The sequence below is a fragment of the Cnephaeus nilssonii genome (genome assembly GCF_951640355.1).
Source record: "Cnephaeus nilssonii genome assembly, chromosome: 12".
NCBI lineage: Eukaryota > Metazoa > Chordata > Mammalia > Chiroptera > Vespertilionidae > Cnephaeus > Cnephaeus nilssonii.
Genome location: NC_137083.1, coordinates 51,105,955 through 51,133,833, shown reverse-complemented (window position 1 = coordinate 51,133,833; position 27,879 = coordinate 51,105,955). Strand labels below are relative to the sequence as shown.

At 39.5% G+C, this 27,879-nt stretch overlaps 2 protein-coding genes across 2 annotated transcripts; both read right to left on the bottom strand.

Annotated features, from left to right (window-relative positions):
* Positions 1-3,526: 3,526 nt before the first annotated feature.
* Positions 3,527-4,453, bottom strand: LOC307108544 (olfactory receptor 2A12-like; the record flags this gene model as incomplete). The annotated part of the gene is made up of 1 exon (XM_079786611.1): positions 3,527-4,453. The coding sequence occupies one exon, from the start codon at positions 4,451-4,453 to the stop codon at positions 3,527-3,529; it is 927 nt and encodes a 308-aa protein (XP_079642737.1).
* Positions 4,454-15,045: 10,592 nt separating this feature from the next.
* Positions 15,046-15,978, bottom strand: LOC307108541 (olfactory receptor 2A7-like; the record flags this gene model as incomplete). The annotated part of the gene is made up of 1 exon (XM_079786608.1): positions 15,046-15,978. The coding sequence occupies one exon, from the start codon at positions 15,976-15,978 to the stop codon at positions 15,046-15,048; it is 933 nt and encodes a 310-aa protein (XP_079642734.1).
* Between the last annotated feature and the right edge of the window lie 11,901 nt (positions 15,979-27,879).

The window sequence follows — 27,879 nt, the reverse complement described above, 5'->3', positions numbered from 1 at the left end:
AAACATTGGCCTATTATAGAGTTTCCTTGTCAAATTTGTTGCCACTGCTGATCAAGCACCCTGTGGGAACCATTATGATTAAAGGCTCAATATCCCAGAGATTTCTGGATGGATATATATATATTCAAGGCTAATAGGACAGATGAATGAATAATTTCACATTTGGTTAGTGGAATCACACATATCTCTGTGCACTTAGAAAAATATGAGAAAAGTATAAACACATGATAAATATTTTATATACTAGTAAATTGGTTCATATTCATGCTATTTTTAAGCACATTAATTTTTTTAATATATTTTATTGATTTTACAGAGAGGAAGTGAGAGGGATAGAGAGTTAGAAACATCGATGAGAGAGAAACATCAGATCAGTTGCCTTCTGCACACCCCCTACTGGGAATGTGCCCACAACCAAAGTACATGCCCTTGACCGGAATCGAACCTGGGACCCTTCAGTCTGCAGGCCAATGCTCTATCCACTGAGCCAAACTGGTTAGGGCTAAGCACATTTATTTTTAATGTAATAGCAAAAAAACTATCTACTACATAACTAAAGTACTTATTCTACTTCAGAGTCCTTTTTTTAAATGGTATAAGATGAGAGTCTTAAAACAATCTCCTTGGTAAAAGAATAATTTCTCATTTTATTTAGAGGTTGTGTCCATTAGGTTTTTAAAGACTAAGTCTTATCTTGAGAGAGTATCAATTAGGTGCTTAAAACTGAAATATGAGGAAATTAACACACTTCAATTTCTGACTTCTCAAGAGGTAAGAAGGCTTCCTTCAGAACTTAAACATTTAGTAGATACTGCTATTTGTCTGCCCTGGGCCATTGCTCCCCTCCTTGCTGACCTAGCACTGCTGATTTTCTTTCCATATGAGGGAGTAAAATTATCAGAGGATGAGGGCCTCACTTTGAGCCACAGGGGAGTAAGCCATGATTGATCTAAGCCAAGCTCCAATTTCATCCTTTTTGTCAGTCACCGGTTTAGAGATGGTCATTTGGCCCAATTTTGGTCACTGGCAGAAAAGGGAAATCTGCCCAGAGCTTCTGGAAAAGACTGTCCCTCCTGTAAACAGAGGAAAGACGGACAAAAGAATTTATTGTGCTTCTTTTTTAAATTAATTTTAAATATTATGTTAGCATGTTTTACCACAGAACATCTGAAAATGGTTCATCCATCATATGGTCAGGAAAAAAAATCTCTATTCTGCTTTCATTCTTAAAGTGTGTTTATTTTGTAAAGTGATTTGGGTAAAAAGATAAACTGGAGTGATGTGGTAGAAAGTCACCTCGTCATGACAAGTGGAATTCTGAAATATGCTGGTCTTGGAGGAGGGAATACTTGAGACCTAATAAATTAGAAGGTCTGGTAGAAGAGGATTCTATGTCTTGCCTTTTCACCCTTTTTATGCTCTTTATTGAATAATACACATTCTTAGAAATTGTACACATTCTTAATTTCAACTTAGTCAAATTTATCAATGTTTTCTTTTGTGACTAATAATTTGCATATTATTTTTTAAATCCTTCCCTTCGTATCTTCTAAAACCTTTATAGTTTTGCCTCTGATACTTGGGTCTTGAATACACTAGGACTTGTGTTTCCCACGTGTGAGTATGTATGTGGCTACTCAATTGTGCCAGCACCATTTCCAGCAAAGCCCTTCCTTGCCCTGCCACACCCCTCATCTAGCAAGCGGTCATGAAGCCATGAATCTACTGCTATGCTTCATATTCTATTCAGTTTGGTTGTTGGTCAATCCCTAGATGATTACCATACTTCCCTTTTTTGGCACCTTATAGTACATCTTGTTATCTGGGGAAGCAAATCCTTCCACCTTATATTTTATCTTTTTTAACAGTGTTTGGGCTAGCCTTGGCCCTTTCAAGTTCTGCACAAACCCACACATTCTGCTGCGATATTGTTGGAAATTTATTAAGATTACATTAAATATATCAATCAATTTGAGGAGACTGTTTTTGTAATATTGTGTTTCCAAAGTAAAAAATCTAGCATATCTCACATTGAATATCTTTGTACTTAGTTACCATGGTGACTCAATACATTTTTCTAATTGTTTCTTTACAGTATTTTATACATCCTTTGTTACATTTACTCATAAGCATTGAAAAATTAAGTCCTGCTGTTTATGGCTGCATTTTATAAATTTTCATTTTTAATTATTTGTTATTGTTATATGAAAATATTACCTATGTTCATATTGATTTTGTAATAAATTACCTTGTTAAACTTCCTTACAATTACAATAATATATCAAAAGATTCCTTTGATTTCTAACATACATGATCATGTCATTTGCATATAACCACGATGTGTTTATTCTTTCTCAAATGTGTGTGTGTGCACATGCACGTGCCTGTATTTCTTCTTTTTAACTAACTGTATTAGTTAGGATCTCTAGTAAACATTGAAAACAAAGCAATGTTGTACATCTTTATCTCATTCTTTTTTTCTTTTCTTTTTTTTTCTTTTCTCTTTTTGTTGTTGTTGTTGTTGTTGTTATTGTTGTTAATCCTCACCCAAGGATATTTTTCCATTGATTTTTAGAGAGAGAGGGAGGAGGAGAGACAGAAAAAGAGAAATATCAATGTAAGATAGACACATCAATTAGTTGCCTCTTGTACCCGCCCTGACCAGGGCCAGGGCAAGGGATCAAGCCTGGAAGCAAGGTACAAACACGGGACCCTTCAGTCCACTGACTGACGCTCTATCCACTGACCCAAACCGGCTAGGGCTTATCTCATTCTTTATCTTAAAGGGAAGGATATTAGCATTTCATCATTAAGTATGATGTCTGCTATGTGGGTTTTCTTTTTTTTTTTTTCTTGATAGGTCCTCTTTAAAAATACTTATTGTTTTATTAGCTTGTAAAGAGTATTATCAGCTCTAGTTGATCTTGCTCAGTGGATAAAGCACTGACCAGCCAATTCCAGTTAAGCTGCAGGTTCCTCACTAATAGTTGGGGTGCGTGTCTCTCTCACATCGATGTCTCTCTATCTCTGTCTCTCCCCTCCCTTCCACTCTCTCTAAAAATCAATGGAAAAGTATCCTCAGGTGAGGATTAACAACAACAACAAAAAAGAGACTTGTCATAATTAAAGTTAATTTTTGTCAAAAACTTTCTTAGACCTACTGACATGCATCCTTTAATCTATTAATGTGACAAGTTATTTTCCTAATGTTTGTTTTTATGTTAAATAATTCTTGCATTTTGGGGCCTAAAAACTGTATCAAAATGCAAAGTTATTTTATTTTACTAAGACTTTAAAATATTTGCATCTATTTCATGAATAGGATTAGACTGTGATTTTCTGTTTCACACTTTATCTCAGGTTTGGTATCAATGGCTTAAATAAGAAGAGTATTTATTTTCTCATTTTATAAGAAGCCCAAAAACAAAGAGTTCCGGGTTGATTAAATTAAAAGACTCAAAAGAGCATCCAAGGTCCCAGAATCAGGAGGATGAGCTCACAACCTCAGAATACGCCTAGCCATCCCTCACAGTGATCTCTTCTTCCCCAGTCTCCTCAGGGCTCCCTTCACCTCTGCGTTCCTCCTGTAGATCAGGGGGTTCAGCAAAGGGTTGAAAAGGCTGTAAAACAACGATAGAATCTTCCTTTGTTCTTGAGAGTGGCTGGATTTGGGGGCCAGGTACATGACGATGGCACTGCCAAAGAAGAGCCCGACCACGCAGAGGTGGGAGGAGCAGGTGGAGAAGGCCTTTCGGCGGCCCTCCCCAGACTGGATCCTCAGGATGGCAAAGAGGATGCATGTGTAGGACACCAGCACCAAGCCCAGAGGCCCCACTAAGACAAACACAGAGCCCACAAACAGGACAATCTGATTGAGCCTAGTGTCAGCACAGGCCAATTTGAGTACTGACATGATTTGACAGAAAAAGTGGTTGATTTTTTGTGGCACACAAAAGGGCAGCCTCAGAATGAGAGTAATGTTGACTAGAGCCAAGAGGAAGCTGAATATCCAGGAAGCGGCAGCCAGGACTATGCACACTCTCCAGCTCATGATGACAGAGTAATGGAGGGGGTGGCAGATGGCCACGTACCGATCATGGGACATCACCACCAAACTCATACACTCTGTGACCGCAAATGCCAAGTACAGGAAGGTCTGAAGAATGCATGGAGCAAAGGAGATGGTTTTCTTCTGCATCACAAGATTTGCCAGCATCTTGGGAACAGTGCTTGAGGCATAGGACATGTCAATGATGGCCAGGTTTGAGAGGAAGAAGTACATGGGGGTGTGCAGTCTGGAGTTCAGGCAGATGAGCCCCAGGATCACCCCATTTCCCATCAGGGTGAGGCTGTAAAAGAGCAAAAAGAACCCAAAGAGGAAAACTTCAAGTTCTGGGTCAACTTGGAAGCCCAGCAGGATAACTTCTGTGATCCATGTCTGGTTGCTCCCCATGTTCTTCTGACAGGTAAATACAATGCTGCACTTAGGACAGAAACTTCAGAGCTGAGAAGCAGAAAAGGAAAAACATGATATCCTCATACAGAGAGAATCTATGCCAGAAGCCACAAATCAGTAATCCATGGATTCAATCCAGCCCACAGTCCTGTGATGCTCATCTGCAAATGTGGCATTTAGAGATACTTAAAAACTTTAGATATTGACCAATATTAAAAATTGGGAGAGTTCACATAAAAAGTAGGGTCTCAGATTTCCTTTAAAAAATAAAAGCTTTGATACTCCTTGAAAAGTATTATAAGCAATAATCACCTGAGTTATATGAAGAGACAGAGACAGATCATTTAATACTAATCTCTGTTTTCTCCCAGAAATTGAAGCTTAGTGGCACTTAATTTTATCATTGCACTGACACTATTGGTTGTATATTTAGTTTAAAGTAAAGAGCTATGCTCAAGATGAGTTCTTTAGTTCTCTTCTACTTGAAATACATGAAAATTACAGGTCAAAATATAAATTGCAAACCCAAATAGACAGCCAGAATTTGAAATGAGACAATTCTTCCACATACCAGAAATAAATCAGAAATATGATAACATGTTCCCAGGATGAAAGCATAGAGTCATACCTGGAACTCAGTTTGGATGGAGTCAAAGCAAGTTTTGGGAGGCGGGGTACAAATATGGTTCCTCGAAACTAAGCACTTGGGCTGGGGCCATAGAAAGAGGTATAGAACAACTACTGGGCTTCTGGGTAAGATGACTATAAAAAAGTCAGTATGCTTGCTGCTCTCTCATTAAATCACCAAAGCCTGAGACACTGTCATAGGACCTGATTCTACACTAGGGGGTGCAGAGCCAAGTGAGGAGCAACAAAAACTCAAATCACAAGACAAGGAAAGAGAAAAGGCTGAAAAAGCAAATTGAAATCAAGTAAAAGAAAATTTGAAAACACACAAATTTCATGTTAAAGAGGAAAAACAAAGTAAACAATTAGAAACTTGAATTTATTCAAGATGCAATTAAATGCATAAAATATAGGATGTTTCAATAGATTTTAAAAGGCATATTGACTAAAATGCTTATTACATTAAGAAAAAATAAACAATGTAGCCATGAAAACATAAACAGTGTATAAAAACAGATTAACTACAAACCGTTGAAATGAAAATATAGCCACAAAATTTTTTTAAATCAATAAAGGGAATAATTTCTACATCTAACATTAAAGAGAGAGGTAATATACTGGAAAGTCGCATTTAAGTCCACCCAGATTTTAATATAGGCAGACAAAGGAATACACTTTTGAAAGTGTAGTTTAGAGACACAAATAATAGACTGAGAGGCTAAACTTAGATATTATAAAATTTCTAAAGCAAAAGAATAATAGTAAAGAAACATTATTTGAAGAGATTTATCCAAAAATATTCCAAAATTTAAAATAGACCTAAGTCCTTAACTTGCAAAAAACAATTCCACTTAATAAGTTCAATAAAAAAGATAAAGTACCCTCAAGCAAAATGAAGAATTTTTCATAACTAAAGAGGACATAAATTTTTAAATAAAAATATATACTATGAGAATAGAATCTATAATAATAAAAGCATAATATGCTAATTAGACCAGACGACCTTCCAGACAAAGCCAGGGCTGTGAGGGAAGCCCAGGCCCTGGGTGCCAGAAGGAAGCTGGTGCCAGCAACCGGGAAAAGGAAGGCCTACTCTTGCACGAATTTCATGCATCCAGCCTCTAGTAGAATAAATAAAAAATAAATTCTCAATGAAAGTAAATTTTTTATATGTTTTTTATTGACATGTTTATGGGGTGACATTGATTAATAAGGTTATATAGGTTTCAGGTATACAATTCTATATACATTATCTGTATATTGTACTGTGTGTTCACCACCTCAAGTCCCCTCCATCACCATTTATCCTCCCCTATCTCTTTGACTATTGTCTTTCTTCCATTCTCTAAATTTCACTGTGTCTACACTTTCTGGAATGCCTATTCAAACAATGATGCAGTCAGTCAACCTATCTTATGTCTCTTAATTAATTACCCTTTAGGGTATTTTTCTCTTTTGCTGTCTTCACACTGTTCTACACATTTCATAACTATATTTTAACTAGAGGCCCAGTGCATGATTTAATCATGCACCTGGTGCACCAGTGGGCTGGCTGTCCGCCGGTGCACCAGGCCTTCCGAAAGCCTCCTGCGTGGCGGAGGCTTTCGAAAGGCCTTGTGCCGGAGTAGACAGCCGGCCAGCTCCCCCTCTTTGGCTTTTGATCGCGGGGGAGCTGGCCAGCTGTCCGCCGGTGCACCAGGCCTTCCGAAAGCCTCCGGCGCAGCCATGGCACAGACGCTGAGCTCGCCGCGCCAGTGGCGCCGCGAGCTCTGCGTCCTGCTGGCCCAATCAGCTACCCCGGCCACCCTGAGTCCCGCCCCCTGCGCCTCCTGCTGGCCCAATCGTGGGCGTAGCGGAGTGATGGTAATTTACATATTACCATTTTATTATGTAGGATTGTACAGTTCTTCTATGACTGACAACAGGTTGAAATTTATCCTATCTGCCTCATTTTTTAAAAAAAATTAATGACTTTTTTTTTTTTTTTGCTTTTCAAGATTTTTAAGTGGATTCTTTTTACGTCCATTGTTTTGTTTGCTTCTTTATAGTTCCTTTATTATTTCATCAGGTTTATGATATTTGATGGGAGCTATAATTTCATTTGACTCTTAATCAGTCTTTGTTCAACTATTTTATATAATTTACTTTTTCCAGGATTAAGAGGAAATAGTAGCCCAGCCTGCATGGCTCAGTGGTTGAGCACCAACTTATGAACCAAGAGGTCACGGTTCAATTCCTGGTCAGGACACCTACCCAGGGTTTCAAGCTCGATCCCTAGTGTGAGGCGTGAAGGAGGGAGCCAATCAATGATTCTCTCTCATCCTTGATGTTTCTCTCTCTCTCTCTCCCTCTCCCTTCCTCTCTGAAATCAATGAAAATATTTTTTTTTAATTTTGCAAAAAAAAAAAGAGGAAATACTAAAATTTATCAAAGGTAAAATACAATTATATTTATAGGAACAACAATTCAACTGAAAGTGACTTCTTAACAGCAGGAAAGGGTCTGAAGACAATAAGCTACTATCTTTAATGTGCTAAGAGTAGAATGCTGTTCTAAATTTTTATGTTGTCAAGAATAATCCTGAATGAATTAGGGCAAAGTACCGCATTATTAAATATGCAAATGAAAAGGTACTGAGGACCTAGAGATCCCCAGTGTAATAATAAAGTATATTCTTCAATAAGAATAAAAATGAACCCACAGTAAGTCAATATATGAAAACAATATAAAAACATAATTTGAAAAATATTTGGCAAATCTTACACATATGAGCTATAAAATAATTACTATGGTATTTTAAAAAGATAAAATTAAGCCTTTTGAAAATAATAAGTAAATAGAGTAAGGGATGTTTGAGCAGTAAAAAGAATAAGATTCTTTTTTTTAAGTATTTTTAATATGTTTTTATTATTTTAGAGAGAGAGAAAGGAAGAGGGAGAGAGAGAAACATTGTTGCTTACCACATTCACCCCAACCACGAGGAATCAAACCTGCAACCTCGGCATGTGCTCTGACCACGAATCTCTCTCTCTCTCTCTCTCTCTCTCTCTCTCTCACACACACACACACACACACACACACACACTCATACATGTTAAAGGTGAAATTTAAACAAACAAACAAACATGTGAGTGACAATGGTAGCCACATGATCCCATTCTAGGATTTGACACAGGGTCTCCCTGGAATCAGGCCAACCATCCCTGGGCATTATACCTGGAATACTGAATCAGGAAAAGCTAATCTGACTCCTCTACCAGCTTCACTGAAACACGGAAAAAACAATGGAATTTTTATCACATCCCTGTAGGATTGCTTCCTGCCCTGCCCTAACTCCTCCATAGTGGGCAGCAAAGAAAAGAAGCCCTCGTGTTCTCCCTTTCCTGGCTGGGGGATATTTCTAGGAGGTGGGAGAAAATGGTTCTTAGCATAGGAAGAAAAGAAAGAAAATTGTGTAACACCTCTGGCTTCACCTTCAATTGTAAAAGGGGGCAACAGTATTAGGTGGCTTTTGTGCCCCTTTCAGGCTGATACCATGAGACAGGGACAGCTAGTATAAGCAGCCCCTCCCTCTAAATGTGACCAGAGAGGGGTTCTAAGAGGAGTGAGAAGGCTGTTTGACAGCCTGGGTATCAGATGTTACTCTGAGCCCCCAGCACAGTGCAAGGAAAGGGTCTTCGGAAAGATGGCTTTTTCTTCTTCCTAAACCTGAGGATGTCTGCCAGCCTTATGTCCTGCTCTTCTGTAAATCATTAAGCAGCTTACATACAATAAGGAGGATAGTCTTTATCGTATTTCCCTTGAATTGGGTTTGAGAGTACAGGAAGACTCAGAGAGAGAAAAGGCTGGAGCTGAAGCGCCTACTGCCTGAAGCCGGTCCAGTGAATACTCCCTTTCTGTCCTGACCATGAGAACAGGATGCAAGGGTGCATCACCCAGAGCCAACCCAGTCCCCACACATATACCTGTGGAGTCCAGGGAACAAATTACAACGCTTCTTCCCACCATTCTAGGTCTTCCCAGAGTAGGACAAACTTGCCCTGCTGCTCTTGACTTACAGCTCTGTATCTGAGTGTGAATGAGTGTTAGTGTGAATGAGTGTGTGTGTGTGTGTGTGTGTGTGTGTGTGTGTGTGTGTGGTGTTTATGCAGAAAAGCGAGAACTCAGGAAAAATGGCAGGTTACCCGACTCAGAAGGATCTTGTCATGAAAATTTAACAGGTTTAAGTAATATGTTATAGGTTATACCACAGTACAATCACCGCGTATTTGGACTTCTGAATGGTTGATCTTGAGGCTGTGTCTGCCTCCATGCCCCCTTGAGAATGGTTTAAAAGTTTCATGATGTGATGTGTGTGGCCCCCATGGAACTTGTTAAGGCAAGCACCTCAAAGGACTGTGTTCTCCCTAGGCAGTAAACAGTCTTTGTCTGCTGAAAAGTGTTATTGTGAAATAAATTCTCAAAATTTTCCATTACAAATATTTACTTTTACTTGGAAACTCATAGAGATTGAAGCTTATCCTATACTAGAGACCCAGTGCACGAAATTCATGCATGGGGGCGGGGGGATTGCCCCTCAGCCCAGCCTGCACCCTCTCCAATCTGGGACCCCTCGAGGGATGTCCAAATGCCCGGTGGAATCGGGCCTTAATGGGCAGTCGGACATCCCTCTCACAATCCAGAACTGCTGGCTCCCAACTGCTTGCCTGCCTGCCTTCCTGATTGCCCATAACCGCTTCTGCCTGCCAGCCTGATCACCCCATAACCACTCCCCTGCCAGCCTGATTGATGCCTAACTGCTCCGCTGCCAGCCTGTTTGCCCCTAACTGCCCTCCCCTGCAGGCCTGGTCACCCCTAACTTCCCTCCCCTGCAGGCCCGGTCACCCCCAACTTCCCTCCTCTGCCGGCCTGGTCCCTCCCAACTGTCCTCCCTTGCTGGCCTAATCACCCACAACTGCCCTCCCTTGCAGGCCTGGTCCCTCCCAACTGCCCTCCCGTGCTGGCCATCTTGTGGTGGCCATCTTGTGTCCACATGGGGGCAGGATCTTTGACCACATGGGGCAGCGATCTTGTGTGTTGGAGAGATGGTCAATCTGCATATTACTCTTTTATTAGATAGGATAGAGGCCTGGTACATGGGTGGGGACCAGCTGGTTTGCCCTGAAGGGTGTCCCGGATCAGGGTGGGGGTTCCCTTGGGGCATGGGGTGGCCTGGGCGAGGGGCCTGTGGTGGTTTGCAGGTCAGCCACGCCCCCCAGCGACCCAAGTGGTGGCCCTGGTATCTGGGATTTATTTATCTTCTACAATTGAAACTTTGTAGCCTGGAGCAGAGCCAAGCCTCAAGCTCGCTCTGTGGCTGCAGCCATTTCTGTTGGAATTTATTTCTCTTCTATAATTGAAACTTTGTAGCCTTGAGTGGAGACCAAGGCAGGCCAGGGCTGCAGAAACTTGGTTTCCTCCATCGCCAGGGGCAACCCTAGCCTCCTGCTCTCTGCAGCCCCATGGCTGCCGCCATTTCTGTTTGGATTTATGTATCTTCTATCATTGAAACTTTGAAGCCTTGAGTGGAGGCCTAGGCCGGCAAGGGCAGGCGAAAAGCTTGGCTTCCTCCATTGCCGGGGAAACCCAAGCCTCCTTCCTGCTCTCTGTGGCCATAGCCATCTTGGTTGGGTTAATTTGCATATTACTCTTTTATTAGATAGGATAATAAAAGGCTAATATGCAAATTGACCAAACAGCAGAACGACCAGACTCTATGACACGCACTGACCACTAGGGGGCAGACACTCAATGCAGGAGCTGCCCTCTGGTGGTCAGTGGGCTCCCATAGGGGGAGCACCACTCAGCCAGAAGCCCTGAGCTGGGCTCACGGCTGGCAAGCAGGCCTAAGCCATCAGTCGGACATCCCCTGAGGGCTCCTGGACTGCGAGAGGGTGCAGGCCGGGCTGAGGGACTCCCCCACAGTGCACAAATGTCATGCACCAGTCCTCTAGTTCTCTTATAATTGGAGCCTTTTAAGTGATTTCAAGGACACTGAGTTTGCTGTATTGAGATCTGAAGTTAGTGGGCACTGCTGTTTCACACTGATGTGCAGAGGTAAACATTTACCTGGAATACTGCATTTTGGGAAGAGGCCTGGCATGAGATACTAATTTATGTGCTATCAGCATATAAAATGTTTTTAAATCTTTAGAGCTGATGAGGCTCTGTTTAAAGTGCTTGTTCAGGAGAAATGCACAAAACCTTCATAATCTTTATCTAAGTATAACACAGGAGTCAACAGCAGAAGTCCCAGATATAACACAAGTAATGGAAGTTACAAATAAGGGCTTCAAATAAGTATGATTTATGTTAAGAAAGGGAAACAAAGATATAAAGAATGAAAAAATGTAATATTTCAGTGAAGTATTACAAAACATCAAATTATTCATTCTGAAATAGCAAGATATAATATCTTATATTAAGAAAAGATCAGATAAATATAACAGATGACCCCCAACAGAGAGCAAGACCAATGAACTTTAATGAAGATTAATAGAAAACTATCAAAAAAGGCATAAAATGAAACACGCAGTTGAGTCAGAAATATATCTTGGAAAGTGCTAAGAAATATTCTAGCATATACTCGTGAAGAAAAATAAAATGGAGACAAAGCAAATTTTGAAGAAATTATTTCTGAAAATTTCCCAATTATGATGAAGGATACGCTCCCATAAATACAGAAATCTCAGCATATAGCAAGTAGGATAAGTTGGTATAAAATGATACTTGCTCATATTATAGTGACATTTCTGAAAACCAAAGATAAGTATTTTTAAAACTCAGAGAAAAAATTTATTACCCATTACCAACAAGAGTCATTCCTTTAGCTGGAAAAAGATACATCCTTTAGTATCTTGCAGTATAGACCTGCTGTCAAGGAAGATTCAGGTTTGGTTTGGTTAGTTTGTTTGCTTACTTGTTTTATTTTTTATTTTTGTTTCTGTCTGGGAAGATGTACATTTCATCTTAATTTTAGAAGCATATTTTTCTGTATATAAAATTTTTGATTGAGTTATTTTTTCAACACTTTACAGATATTACTCATTATCCTCTGACCTCCATAATTCCAACTGAGAAATCAGTCATTTTTATTATTACTGTACTAGAGGCCTGGTGCCTGGGACCCCTCACTCCTGCAGCAGAGGCTGTAAAAAGCAGAATTTGGAATGATTGAAGAAATTTGCCTCAAGCTGGTCAGGTTTTTGTTTAATAGAATGTACTTGACTATTTAACTATGATATTAAAATGACTCATTATAAGCTATATTAATTAATTTATCAACTTTAGAACTCTTTAGAGGAATTGATGTTCACTTTTCAAATCAGTTGCAAAAACACACTAAGTCAAGAGGAGGTGATCACACAAAGGTGTGAATAGGAGGGGTCATCTGAAAGGTTGGCTACTATGGAACTCACTTTCCCTACCCTTTTGTCTCACTCCTCTTTTTCCTCATTTATAATTAAATGTTGGTACATAAGCTTTTACATCAGGTTTTATTGGAAGAACCCAGGCTACTGAAACTACTGAAGTTGCCAAAAGCAAGTAGTAGAGAGAACTCAGCCTAAGATGTAAGAGCATTTATTATCTGCCATTCTGGAAAAGTAAAAATTCTGTCAATTAACATGTTTTTATGTTATATGTATTATATACTATACTCTTACAATAAAATAAGCAAAAGAAGAATGTTATTAAGAAAATCATGAAGAGAAACACTTTACAGTACTTATTGAAAAAAATCTACCTAACAGTGGACCCATGTAGCTCAAACCCCTGTTGTTCAAGGGTCAACTGTATTTGGCTCATCATTGTCTTACCATCATTATCTCAGTGTGAGGAACATAGTAAGTGATAAGTAAATGATACCAATAATGATATCGGCAGCCTATCAGATGTTCAAGCCAAAGCAGACCCAAGTCTAGGGCATTCATAACCCAGAACTTTCCTGAGAACATGTCCAACAGAAATGATTACATCTGTTCCCCAAAACCTGTGTGCAATAATATTCATGGACTATTTATTATAGCCAAAATCGTAGAGAACTAGAAATACACTACCAGAAATGCAATAGATAAATTGTGATAGGTTTATACAATGTAATGCTATGAAACAATTAAAATTAATGAAATAGAGCCACATGTAACAACCTGAATGAATCTTACATAGCAATGAGTGAAAAAAAGGAAAATAAAAAGGAATGCACATTTTGTGTGTGTAACATACATATATATATAGCAATTTTGACTGTATTTATCCATGTACTTTTAAATATTATTTCTTTAGAGAATTGATATTGCAAATGAAAGATTCTTTGAGTCATTTACTTCATAAATTACTTGAAATATTGGCAATTTGTATAACATAAAAGGCTCTTTTTTTGTAATAGTCCTGCCTTTGTCTAGTATAGTAGCAAATCTCATTTTACATTGTCTCATTTATGTCACAGTCCTTGTTCTTTAAAAATGAGGAATGTATGTAGAGGATAATATGAATAAATACCATTTATTGAGCTCCTATTGTAACTCGTGGATTCTGCTAATCATTTTGCAGAGTATTTCCTCTTCACAACAAACTGTGAGCTTAGTATTAGTGAATTTATTTTACACATAATAAATCTAAATTGCAAAGAATTTAAGTATATTGTAAAAGTTTGTATGTCTAGCAAATAGCAGAACTCTGTAAATAAATAAATAAATAAATAAATAAATAAATAAATAAATAAATAAACAGCTTTATCTGAATTCAAAATCATGGGTTTTAACCATTGCTTGATCATAGAGTAATGTCTACACAACAGACTTCCTTATAAAAGGAGTACTTTGTATGAAAGAAATCCATATATTTTCCTCTTTAAAAATACTTTTCACAAAACACCATTATTTTGAAAGTTAAATATTCCCCTTTGATACAGTTTAAGAATTCAGAAGGCTTGAGTCTCTTTATATATCCTTTTCCACTACTTCTTTACTGTGTTCTATCACTTCAAAATTAAGTGTTGGAGTTTCATGTGTGATTAAAATGGTTATTTAACTTACCTCAAATCTCTTAATTAAAAAAAAATCATTTCTGATCATTTTAGCCTTGGTCAACTAGTCACCCCAACAATTACAGTCTATTCTTATTTGACAGAATGTTTTTTCTAAGTGTTGGTCATTTCCCATAAAGACAATTCACCAAACCAATGAGAGGAGATGTATAATTCTTCCAAGGACTCTCAGCTACTTCCATTCTTCTCTCTGCTTCTCATCTCCATGATCTATGGGTCTCCACCTACACTCCAGAAGCAGAGAAAGACAGCCACTGAGAAAACTCCAATATGTCTGTATATTTTTAGCATGACATCCCTTGGGGTTTTGTTCAAGTTCCATCCCAGTCACATCCTTAATCTTCTTTTCCTTAAAGTCATGGCTCATGCTCTTCCTAATTTAAGTTGATAATAGCTTAGAAAACATCACTAACTGACATAGAAATATGCAGGAACATAGCCAAATATTTTAAATGTAGATCAATTTTTGAAGATGACAGTTGCCAAATTTAAAATATTTAAATAACTACTAGGTAATCGATCTCTCTCAATGCCTATATTTTAAATATTCTGCTGAAATCTTGTTTTATTCTACATTTTTGTCTACAAGTCCTGATTATGGAATATATAAATGTATTCCCTCATCTGAGAATATTTCACATACCATATTAAAAGTGTGTGCAACATGCAAACATGCAGATAGTTGGGAGAGGTTTTTACTTTCTGTGCAGCACTGAGGAGGGAGAAAAATAGAATGGCTTTCTTGGGAGGGAGTCACAGGGAAATTTAAAGATGAAAAGGATGCCCTAGAGCATGTCTGTGTATCTTGTGTAGATACTGGGTGACATGAGTCCACAGGTCCCTTTAAGCTCACTTGTTTCCTGATTCTATAAGGCTTTCATGAAGTTCTCTCCTTTTCAAGCACCCTCTTCAGAGCAGCTTTGACATCTCTGTTCCTCAGACTGTAGATCAGGGGATTAAGCATGGGATTGAAAAGGCTGTGAAAGAGGAGGAGATATTTCTTCTGCTCGGTGGGGTCCTCATGTAGGGGCCCTACATACATGATAATGGCTGTGCCATAAAAGAGTCCAACCACACAGAGGTGGGAGGAGCAGGTGGAGAAGGCTTTCCGGCGGCCCTCCCCTGACTGGATCTTCAGGATGGCGCGTAGAATCTGAATGTAGGATATCACAATGGAGGAGAGTGGTCCCACCAGCACAAATACTGCCCCAGCCAAAAAAATAATCTCATTCATGTGGGTGTCTGCACAGGCAAGTTTGAGAACTGCTAGAATTTCACAGAAAAAGTGATTCACTTTCTGGGGTCCACAGAAGGGCAATGGTAAGAGTAGGCCTATATATACTAGGGCCAGGAGGGCTCCTAAAGTCCAGGAAGTCACTGCCAGGATGGTGCAGACTCTCCAGCTCACGAGGACAGAATATTGGAGGGGGTGGCAGATGGCCACATACCGATCATAGGACATTGCCACCAGGAGAAGACATTCGGTGCTAGCAAAGGTCAAGAAGAGGAAGGTCTGCGTCATGCAGCCAGCAAAGGAGATGGGCTTGGCTGGACTCAGGAGGTTTACCAGCATCTGGGGCACTGTGTTGCAGGCATAGGACATGTCAACGATGGCCAGGTGTGAGAGAAAGAAGTACATGGGAGTGCGCAGTCGGGAGTCCAGCCAGATGAGGCCCAGGATGACCCCATTGCCCAGCAAGGTGAAGGTGTAGAACAGGGAGAAGAGCCCAAAGAGGAGTATCTGAGTCCTTGGGCTGAGGGGAAATCCCAGCAGGAGGAACTCTGTGACTGAAGACTGGTTTCCCCCCATTTCCCTGGGAAAAAGATAAGGGTGCTCACATCTGAATGCCCGGGGGGAGGGGAGTTTATAGTGACTAACTTGGTGGATATGTGCATTGTTTCTTTCCTCAGAAAATATCTCCAAGGATATCTTTGTCCTGTTAGTCACTTACTACGTGAATACTATGCATTGCAAATGACATAGAAGGAAATTTTTATTCACTGCGATAAACTAAATGCTAGTATTCTCTTTCAGGGGTCCTCAAACTTTTTAAACAGGGGGGCAGTTCACTGTCCCTCAGACTGTTGGAGGGCCGGACTATAGTTTAAAAAAAAACTATGAACAAATTCCTATGCACACTGCACATATCTTATTTTGAAGTAAAAAAACAAAACGGCAAAAACACCCGCATGTGGCCTGCGGGCCGTAGTTTGAGGACGCCTGTCTTACAGTGTTCAGTAAATCTTACCTGTATTTTCAAGCTTTCACCACTGTTCACAATATGGTAACACTGCAACTGCCTTCACAGCCGTGGACACTTTCCCGGTCAGTGTGATCCCATCAGAGGTTTGCCCGTGTGTGTTCCCACATCGCAGTGCACACAGAGCCACACTGAGAATCTGGTCTGTGGTCTTGTACTGGTATCTCTATCTGCACATGAGAATGGGAAGATGGACCAGACCCTCCTATGAGGTGATCTCATAAATCTATGCCTTCATTATATGAATTTCTTGTTAGCCTTATAATTTTTACTGACAGCATAATCTTGAGTTAAGTTGAGAGAATGGCAAGCAGACTGTCACACCTTGATCTGGATTTACTAGTAAAAGAGAGAACTTTGTCTTTTGACTTTTGTACCCAGATGGTCTATTCTGATCATGTTGTTTCATGATCAGATGTTGCCTGTCACCTTCTTATCCTCCATATGGATATGTGTATCCTATATCTGTATGTGTGTGCATGATGTATATGTTACATATAGAGTTATATATATGCATACATGTACTTGAATCCTTATTATGGGAAAGTGTGCAAGGTACATGGTATTTTCTACATTATTTTCTACTCTATTTCACCAGTATAAATGTTGGTTGAATACCTTGATAGGTCATAGCCCAGGATTTTAAAAAATCCTGATCAATATCCTAGACCAGTGGTCGGCAAACTCATTAGTCAACAGAGCCAAATATCAACAGTACAATGATGGAAATTTCTTTTGAGAGCCAAATTTTTTAAACTTAAACTATATAGGTAGGTACATTGTTATTAACTTAATTAGGGTACTCCTAAGCTGGCCTTTGCTAAAAACGTCCTCAATCTGATTGAGGCATGTGGCTCGAGAGCCGCGATTTGCCAACCACTGTCCTAGACTAAAGTTAAAGCTCTAACTATATACTCATATTCATAGAACCTTCAACATATTGTATAGCTTAACCCTAACAGAAAGATATTATTTATCATGAATCTTTACTTTTTTATGGCTTATCAATTTTTTTAAAGTATTTCTACCACTTTTAAAAGAGTGGGTATTCTGAAGTTTGACTTGTAACTATTAAACCATTGCTTCTGTTTTCTTGTCTGTCTGACACTATATCCTTCTAGAATCCAGAATCCATCTGAATTTCACTAAAACAAAAATCCCAGAAAAATTCATAACTGAGTTCTTATCTATCAGTTCCCCATTCAAATTTTCTGAGAAGTTAATATTTGCTATGTTTTATAAGCAAAAGTGTGAAGGTTTTATCCTGCTTCAACAGAAGAATCAGAATTCACAGTAGAAATATTGGGAGATGATTTTATCTTAGACCAAGAAATAACTTCATAACAATTGGAATACCCTCTTTGAAGAAAACTGTTTCATTAGGACTGACCTTCATGTCAGTGAATGTTTTAAATCAGAGACTGATTGACCATCTATTTAAGATGGAATTTCCATGTTATGTGAGAAATTGAACAAGAAGAATGCTAAGGTCTCTTACAACTATAGGATTCACTGGCCCTAAATGTATAGAAAAGAGTTCACCATTTTCATTTCAACTTTCTTACAACATTTGAGGCCAATGAAAACAGCAGTGCTATTTCTAAAATGTCATGGATGAAGGCACACAATAAACTAAATTAGAAGGACCAATGAGTGTCATCTCATCTTCCTTCTATCTGCCAGCAGCTAAAACACAAACATAAAATCCACAGATATTTACTAAACATATCGAATGTCCTACCACAGGTCTTGGTTGAAGACATACAAGACAATTACTATCTGCAGATGTATATAACCTGCTTAAAATGGCCAGACTGTTAAAAGGACTCAAAAGATGATAATGCTCCTATTTAAATAACTCATCAAATGGCAGTTCACTTTCAAAAATAAACCTTCAGGGCACTCTTGTGTGACAAATTCATTTTGTGGTCAATTAGGTCTATTATTTTATGAAAACATGACTTAATTTCATGAAACAATGGAAAGATTTTCAAGCAAATCTCTCAAACAGCTATCTTATTTTATAATTTAAACATGAAATTCAACACTGAATGCATCAAAGTAAATGATCCATATTAGGTGTATCTAAAAGAGACAGTAACTTTTAAATTATCCTATTTATAAGTAAATCTTTAAATAGCAGACATCTGGCATTGACAGACAATAACAATTCCTTTGTGATTTTTTATTAGAGCCTATCTGAAACTGTACAGTGAACAAAGTCTTGATAATATAAAAAAAAAAAAACTTACCACAGACTTACTGCTAAAAATGAGAAGATGAGGTGAATGTGAGTTGGGGTAAGCAAAAATACACCAATAATGTAAATAGCATCTATGCATTAGTATTGAAATCCTGTCTCACAAGGATCTATCTCTTAGGAGAAAAGGTGCCCCAACAGAAGCAAGGATTCCGCTCAGAAGATAAGACTTATTATTCTCTGCTTAACTCCACCACCTCTCAGTAGACTGAGTGTTTGGTGTAGGGGAGGGAGAAAGACCCACCAGGCACACTGCCATCTGCTTCCTTCCAGGGAAAATGGGCTCTCCAAGGACTTGTCTCTGGTTTTCTCCAGAGGAACATTTACGACAAGAAGAAGATGTTGATGATTCCTTCAATCTGGAGCTCCATGATCATCAATTTAGAAGCACTAGAATGATTTCTGGGACTCCTTCATACATTACAATTACCACACACTTGGATTTATTATGGTTTCAAGAACATTTCCCCACCTACTAAACCTCCAAATAGAATAAGTGGTAAACAGGGCATATGGAACCCATCTATTCTTTCCATCCTCTCTAGTGTTGTCTGAGTTTTAAGTTACACCTGACCAGAACATGTAACCTATATAATTTTTTCATCAAGTAACCACAAGAAATACAACTCATAAAGTAAGACCAGATAGCAGGAGCTATGGAAAGTGATGGGGAACATGTGAAGGAGTCAGAAATAGGATAAACTATCCCAAGGGGACTTGTTAAATCCTGTTTGGTAGAATTTAACTGCAGTGCCAAAAGGAAAGGAAATCTCTCACCACCTTTACACTCACTATTCTATCATTTCCAGAGATTCTGAGTCAAGGGGGAAAGAAAGATCACGTTTCCTCTAGGACTGTAACTACTACTATTTTCTCCTCATCTTGAAATGGAAATTGACCTCCTTTTACAATTCTATGGAATGCAACTGAGACAATTTGGTGGTGCCTTTGTGATTTAAATTTCTCCTTTATTCTTTTATCTATAGCTGTTCTTTGTTATTAAATACTAGGGGGGTGGGGGGGGGGCGAGGGATGTCCCTCAGCACTGCTTGCGCTCTCTCCTGCCACTGCTGCTGCACTCGCCAGCTGTGAGCCCGGCTCAGGGCTTTTGGCTGAGTGGTACTCCCCCTGTGGGAGCGCACTGGCCACCAGGGGCAGCCCCTGCATTGAGCGTCTGCCCCCTGGTGGTCAGTACGCATTATAGCACCCGGTCGTTCCACTGTTCCATCGATTTGCATATTACCCTTTTATTATATAGGATGTTTTTATTGATTTCAGAGAGAGGAAAGAAGAGAGAGAAAGAGGGATAGAAACATCAATGATGAGCCCTAACTGGTTTGGCTCAGTGGATAGAGCGTTGGCCTGCGGGCTGAAAGGTCCCAGGTTCGGTTCCGGTCAAGGGAATGTACCTTGGTTGCGGGCACAACCCCAATAGGGGTGTGCAGAAGGCAGCTGATCGATGTTTCTCTCTCATCGATGTTTCTAACTCTCTATTCCTCTCCCTTCCTCTGTAAAAAATCAATAAAATATATATTTTGTTAAAAAAGAAACATCAATGATGAGAGAGAATCATTGATCAGCTGCCTCCTGCATGCCCCCTGGGGATCAAGCCCGAAACCCAGGCATGTGCCCTGACAGGGAATCAAACTGATCTCCTAGTTCATGGGTCAAAACTCAACCACTGAGCCACACTGGCAAGACTATGTATACTCTTATACTCAAACACAAAGGCAGAAGAAGATAATTTCCTAAATTAAAGTTATTTTAGTGTACATGCCAACTAAGCAAGAAAATAATAGAGTTGCCCTAAAACTCAGAGTGGTTATTAATGATCAACATATACACTGAGTGGCCAGATTATTATGACCACCCCATCAGTACTTCGTTGTGCCACCTTTTGCCTTCAATACTGCGGCGATTCTTCTTGGCATTGACTCCACGAGATGTTGAAAGGTGATGCAAGGAACCTGACACCATGCCTGATGAATAGCACTGTCCAGTTCTGTGAGATTTGATGGTTGTGGAACCAGCTGCCTGATGGCTCTTTTACAGAGAGAAAGAGATAGGGATAGAGAGTTAGAAACATCGATCAGCTGCCTCTTGCACACCCCCTACTGGGGATGTGCCCGCAACCAAGGTACATGCCCTTGACCGGAATCAAACCTGGGACCCTTGAGTCCGCAGGCCGACGCTCTATCCACTGAGCCAAACCGGTTTCGGCCTGATGGCTCTTTTAACTTCGTCCCACAAATGCTCAATTGGATTGAGATCTGGTGATTGTGGGGCCACCTAAGCAAGGTAAAGTCTCCCTAATCTTCTTGAAACCACTCCTGCACAATAGGAGCATCATGGCATGGCTCATTGTCTTCTTGGAAGAAGCCATCTCCATTGGGATACGCCATCAACATGATAGGATGAATTTGATCAGCAACGATACTTAGATATGTTGTGCTATTCAGACGTTGTTCCACATGAATTAAAGGGTCCAAATCATGCCAGGAAAACATGCCCCAAACCATAACACTGCCCCCACCCGCTTGAAGGGTTGTACTCATGCATGTGGGGTGCATGCTTTCATGCTGTTTCCGCCAAATTCTCACTCTGCCATCTGCATGATGCAACTGGAAACGTGATTCATCGGACCATATGACTTTTTTCCAATGCTCGACTGTCCAATCCTTGTGTTCCTGTGTGAATTGGAGACGTTTTATCTTGGTAACTGCAGACAGCAAAGGTGTTCAAACAGGCCTTCGGCTTCCATATTCCATATGATGCAGTGTACGGCTAATTTACCTACAAACATCAGTTGGTCATAATAATCTGGCCACTCAGTGTATGTTTAACATTAATGGAAAGTATTTTTTCCAATATGTAAATGAAAATTGGTAGTAACACAGTGATAGTCAACAAAAACCTAGAGGCTACAACTCATCTAGGATGAATTGATGGTAAAATAAAACAAGGCACCCACATTTGGACTCAACGACCGCTGAAGAGGAAAGCACCTAAAGGTCAGGCAGGGTCCTGCTTTCTGGAAGTTCTGTGGGAGCTGCAGAACCCTCTCTTTTGTTCCTGATTGAAAATGGGGCAGAATCCTCAGAAAAGGGGGTTTATTTTCTGATGGGCTCATCCGAGTGGTCAGTTCCTCAGGGCTCACTGCAGGGTGGGCTGTGAGATGCAGTGCATGCCCACCTCCACTGGGAAGGAGACAAGCTACTCTCTTTTCCTATTTCTGCTCTCATCTCTGGCAGGACACAGTTAGAAACACAGACAGGCACAGAGCACACCTCTGAGACATCACTCATTACAAAACCAGAGCCAATCAATGATTCTCATCATTGATGTTTCTATCTCTCTCTCCCTCTCCCTTCCTCTCTGAAACCAATAAAAATACATTTAAAAAGAAATAAAAGTGTCAAAGTGTACACATACACAAATGTATACAAAGGAAAATGACATATACAACACAGTCAGCTCTTAATTGCAATAAATATGTTCTCAAATATTTATATTACCTGTAAGCACTGGGCATTTTCTGAAATCACAGATCTTATTTAAACCTGCACTTATAACTCTTATGGTTATAGCAAGGGCCACTAAAATTTGAATATGCTTTCTATTTAAAAGTAGAATAAGTAAAAATTAACACATTGATAATTTAAACAACTCCCAAACTAAACCACCTGAAAATTGCTTTGCAAAATGTTGACTTTTAATTGATGGTATAAATATCCAACTCAAGGGTGAACAGATATTCAGAAAGTCATGGCAATCATATAATTAATTGAAAACAATTGTAAATTGTTATTAATTGCATTTCTGGAGTAACTATGTGTTAAAAGGTCAAAAGGTCAATGTTTTTCAAGCCAAAGGAAAACCATTTGGGCAAAAAATGAAAAAGGATCACAAGTCAAATTTATAGAAAAGATTCCTTTATTAACTTTTGGTCGAGAATATGTTTGTATATTTTCAGAAAACAGCTCCGAGACCATGTGGATTCCTGCAACAGAGAGGAATTGACAGGACTACTCCAGCCATGAAGACAGAAGAGAAACAGTCCAGAGATGGAAGACGCTGACGACGCCTTGCCATACTAGCAGTCAGCAGCTGTGAGTCACTGCAGGTTGCCCAGAACCAAACCAGAGACGGTCGGACCTGTGTTACCACCATTTGTCCACCATTCAGAACTGAAATATCATTGCTGACATGTACACATAAGGAACTGTTTGACATTGAAATTGGGACTCAAAAGAACTGTTGGCCCAGAAAGAAACTCACTATAGACTGATTCATTTGCCTCTCAGCATAACCATTATTGCTTGTCTCATTTTCGGTTCTTATAAGTGTATTTCTAGTAGCACATGATCTCACTCATCTAGGGGAAATAATGAACAACATAAACTGATGAACAAGAACAGACCCGGAGACAAGGAAGCATAGATCAGACTGTCAGAGAGATCAACCAAAGGACTTGTGTGCATGCATATGAGCCTAACCAGTGGTCACAGACAACAGGGGGGTGGGGGTATGCGTGGGGAGGGGTTTGCTATGGGAATGGGGGGATAAGGACAAATATGTGATACCTTAATCAATAAAGAAATTTTTTTTAATTTAAAAAAAGTTCAATGTTTTCATTGGAATCTTGAAAAATGAGGAAATAAGTTGAATTTGTTAGAAATTTTTGGGTGCAGCCCAAGACATAGACACTTCAGTTGGCAGAAACCTCGGTTCTCATTATGAGAACTGTGATTTACTGGAGTTTTCCTACAGTTTTTAAAAAAATACCCTTCCAGCCCTAGCCGGCTTGGCTCAGTGGATAGAGCATTAGCCTGCAGACTGAAGGGTCCCAGGTTCCATTCCCACCAAGGGCACATGTCTGGGTTTAGGGTTCGATCCCCAGTAGGGGGCATGCAGGAGGCAGCCAATAATGATTCTCTCTCATCATTGATGTTTCTATCTCTCTCTCCTTCCTTCTTCTCTGAAAGCAATAAAGATATATACTTTTTTTAAAAATACCCTTCCGTGTTGTTTAATTCCATTTTCTCTGATTCTCTTTCCTTGAGCCACATTCTTATTTTTTACACATTTCTCACAATTTTTTAAAGAGAACTGGGGTGTCTTGGATAATAGGTATGAGGACTCCTTTTCCTGGGAAGAAATATCCACCCTTACAAAGGTTGAAATTGGCATCTGCAGGACCGCGTTTCTGAGAAGTGAAGAAAGGACCTACCTGCCAGGAAGGGGTGCGGGGATGCAGCACCCAGTCAGGTCAGGCTCTGTGTCCACTGCTCTGACACCTTTGCCCCTGGCGATGAAGCTGGCGGCCACGGAGAAAGAGCACCCGATTCCAGACCACACAGGGACTCTGGGGAGGTGCCCGCAGATGACCACGTCTCATGGGATCTGGTGGCTCCAGCAGGGCCCTGAGCGGGCTCTGGCCTCCGGGACCCCAGGAAGGTGCATTGGCGCCACAGAACCGGTGCCCAGGCGGGGTGAGCTCTGGGGATGGGGACTCCGCACCGACGGCCATAAAGTGCTAAACACCTGCCACCCACCCAGAGGTACAGAGATGTTGGCCAGCCATTGAGGCCCGGCCCCTTGCCCTTTGACCTCTCTTCCTGAGCTTAGTGTGGTGTGCACCTTTCTCTTTCTTGGTGACTAACTCTTTGTTTTATTGATTTACCTAATATTTTTTTCTCTTTCAAATTTCAGTGTTTTCTGTTATTCTTTATTTCCCCTTTTCTGTTTGCTTTGAATTTATTTTGTTATTTTTCTAGGTTCTTGAGTTAGGAGCATCTATTATTCATTTGAGACTTCTTTTCTAACCTGTGCTTTTATTGATGTTTCTCTCTCAGAACTTTGACATATTGTATTTTCGTTTTTAGTCAGTTCAATGTACTTTTTTTTATTTCCCTTGAGACTTCTTTGACTTATAAATTAATTTTAAATGGTTTTTTTTTAATTTCCAAGCATTGGCAATTTGATTCCATTGTAGTTAGAGAACACATTCTGTATAACTCTTATTCCTTTTAAATTTTTTGAGATTTTGTTTTTATGGCTTAGAATAGGTCTATCTTGGTTGATGTTTTGTCGGCACTTGAAAAAATGTGTGTTTTTCTGTTATTGGATGGAATGTTTTATAAATGACTATTAGATTTTTTTGGTTGCTGGGGCTGTTGAGTTCATCCATATCCAGTGAATCAGCACCCTGACAACCTCAGTGAATAAACCCTGAAGTCCAAGCTGCACATGGAGAGAATACATGGCCAGGGTCTGCTCTCCACGGTGCCTGAGGCAGCTTTCTGAGAAAAGAAAAACATTCCCTATATACTGGAAGACTCTAACTCATCTTTCTATTCCCTGAAACCCTTAGCCCAGAACCTTATTCACAGCACAGCATAGCAAATGCCAAGCAGACTCAATAAATCAATTAAGATCAACAAGATGAGCAAATAGAGTAAAATTACGCATTTGGGAATATATAAAGTTAGCTATGTTGATGCCTTATATTTATATTTTATTTTTATTTTATTGTTTAAAAGTATTACAAATAGTTGTACATATGTCTCCTTTTTTTCCCCATTGATCTTCCCCCAGCCTCCTCTACCCCCTAGCTCATGCCCTTCCCCCTTCCCCCAGTGTCTTGCATCTATTGGTTATGCTTATATGCATGCATACAAGTCCTTCAGTTGATCTCTTACCTCCTCCTTCAACCCTCCCCAGCCTTCCCACTGTAATTTGACAGTCTGTTTGATGCTTCTCTGCCTCTGTATCTATCTTTTTGTTCGTCAGGTTATAATGTTCTTTATTATCCATAAATGAATGAGATCATGTGGTATTTTTTTTTTTTTACTGACTGGCTTATTTCACTTAGCATAATGCTCTCCAGTTCCATCCATGCTGCTGCAAATGGTAATAATTCCCTCTTTTTTATAGCAGTGTAGTATTCCATTGTGTAGATGTACCATAGTTTTCTAATCCACTCATCTGCTGATGGGCATTCAGGCTGTTTCCAAATCTTAGCTATTGTAAATTGTGCTGCCATGAACATAGGGGTGCATATACCCTTTCTGACTGGTGTTTCTATTTTCTTGGGATATATTCCTAGAAGTGGTATTACTGGGTCAAATGGCAGATCCATTTTTAAATTTTTGAGGAAATGCCATACTGTTTTCCACAATGGCTGCACCAGTCTGCATTCCCACCAGCAGTGAAGAGGAGTTCCTTTTTCTCCACATCCTCTCCAGCACTTGTCATTTGTTTATTTGTTGATGATAGCCATTCTGACAGGTGTGAGGTGGTACCTCATTGTTGTTTTGATTTGCATCTCTCAGATGATTAGTGACTTTGAGCATGTTTTCATATGTCTCTTGGCTTTCTGAATGTCCTCTTTCAAAAAGTGTCTATTTAGGTTCTTTGCCCATTTTTTGATTGGATTGTTTATCCTCCTTTTGTTAAGTTGTATAGGTTCCCTGTAAATGTTGGAGATTAAACCCTTATCAGAGATAACATTGGCAAATATGTTCTCCCATGCAGTGGGCTTTCTTATTGTTTTGTTGATGGTTTCTTTTGCTGTGCAGAAGCTTTTCATTTTGATGTAGTCCCATTTGTTTATTTTCTCCTTAGTCTCCATTGCCCAAGGAGCTGTGTCTGTAAAGATATTGCTACGACATATGTCTGCTATTTTGCTGCCTATAGAGTCTTGTAGGATTTTTATGGTTTCCCGTCTTACATTTAAGTCCTTTAGCCATTTTGAGTTTGTTTTTGTGTATGGTGTAAGTTGGTGATCTAGTTTCATTTTTTTGCATGTATCTGACCAAATTTCCCAGCACCATTTATTAAAGAGACTGTTTTGACTCCATTGTCAAAACAGTATGCTCTTGCCTCCTTTGTCAAATATTGAGTATAATGGCTTGGGTCAATTTCTGGGTTCTCTATTCTGTTCCATTAGTCTATATGTCTGTTCTTGTGCCAGTACTAGGCAGTTTTGAGAACTGTGGCTTGGTAATATTGTGATCCTTCCAACTTTGTTCTTCTTTCTCAGGATAGCTGTGGCTATTCAGGGGTTTGTTTTTTTGTTTTGTTTTGTTTTGTTTTAATATCTTTATAGATTTCCGAGAGGAAGGGAGAGGGAAAGAGAGATAGAAACATCAATGATGAGAGAGAATCATTGATTGGCTGCCTCCTGTACCTCTCCCAATGGGGATCAAGCCCGAAACCCAGGAATGTGCCCTTGACTGTAATCAAACCAGGGACCCCTCAGTCCGCAGGCTGACGCTCTATCCACTGAGCCAAACCAGCTAGGGTTTGGGGTCTTTTTTTATTCCAGATGAATTTTTGGAGAGTTTGTTCTAGATCTTTGAAATATGCCATTGGTATTTTAATAGGTATTGCATTGAATCTATAGATTGCTTTAGGTAGTATGGACATTTTAATGATGTTGATTCTACCAATCCATGAACATGGTATGTTCTTCCATTTCTTTCTGTTTTTCTCTATCTCTTTTTTCAATGTCCTGTAGTTTTCTGAGTACAGGTCTTTTACAACCTTAGTTAAGTTTATTCCTAGGTATCTTAATTTTTTTTTTTTTTTGGTGTGATGGTAAATGGGATTGTTTTTTTCATTTCTCTTTCTGTGAGTTCATTATTGGTGTATAAAAAGGCCATAGATTTCTGGGTATTAATTTTGTATCCTGCTACATTGCCAAATTCATTTATTAGGTCTAGTAGTTTTTTTATGAAGTCTTTGGGGTTTTCTATGTATAGTATCATGTCATCTGCAAATAAGGACAGTTTTACTTCTTCTTTTCCAATTTGGATGCCTTTTATTTCTTTTTTTTTTTTTTTTGTCAGATCGCTTTGGCTAGCACTTCCAGTACTATGTCGAACAAAAGTGGTGAAAGTGGGCATCCTTGTCTTGTTCCTATTCTTAGGAGAAATGGGTTTAGTTTTTGCCCGTTGAGTATGATGTTGGCTGTAGGTTTGTCATATAGGACTTTTATTATGTTGAGGTATGATCCCTCTATTCCCACTTTGCTGAGAGTTTTTACCAAGAAAGGGTGTTGGATTTTGTCAAATGCGTTTTATGTATCAATTGATATGATTATGTGATTTTTGTCTCTCAGTTTGTTTATGTGATGTATCACATTTATTGATTTGCAGATATTGTACCATCCTTGCATCCCTGGAAT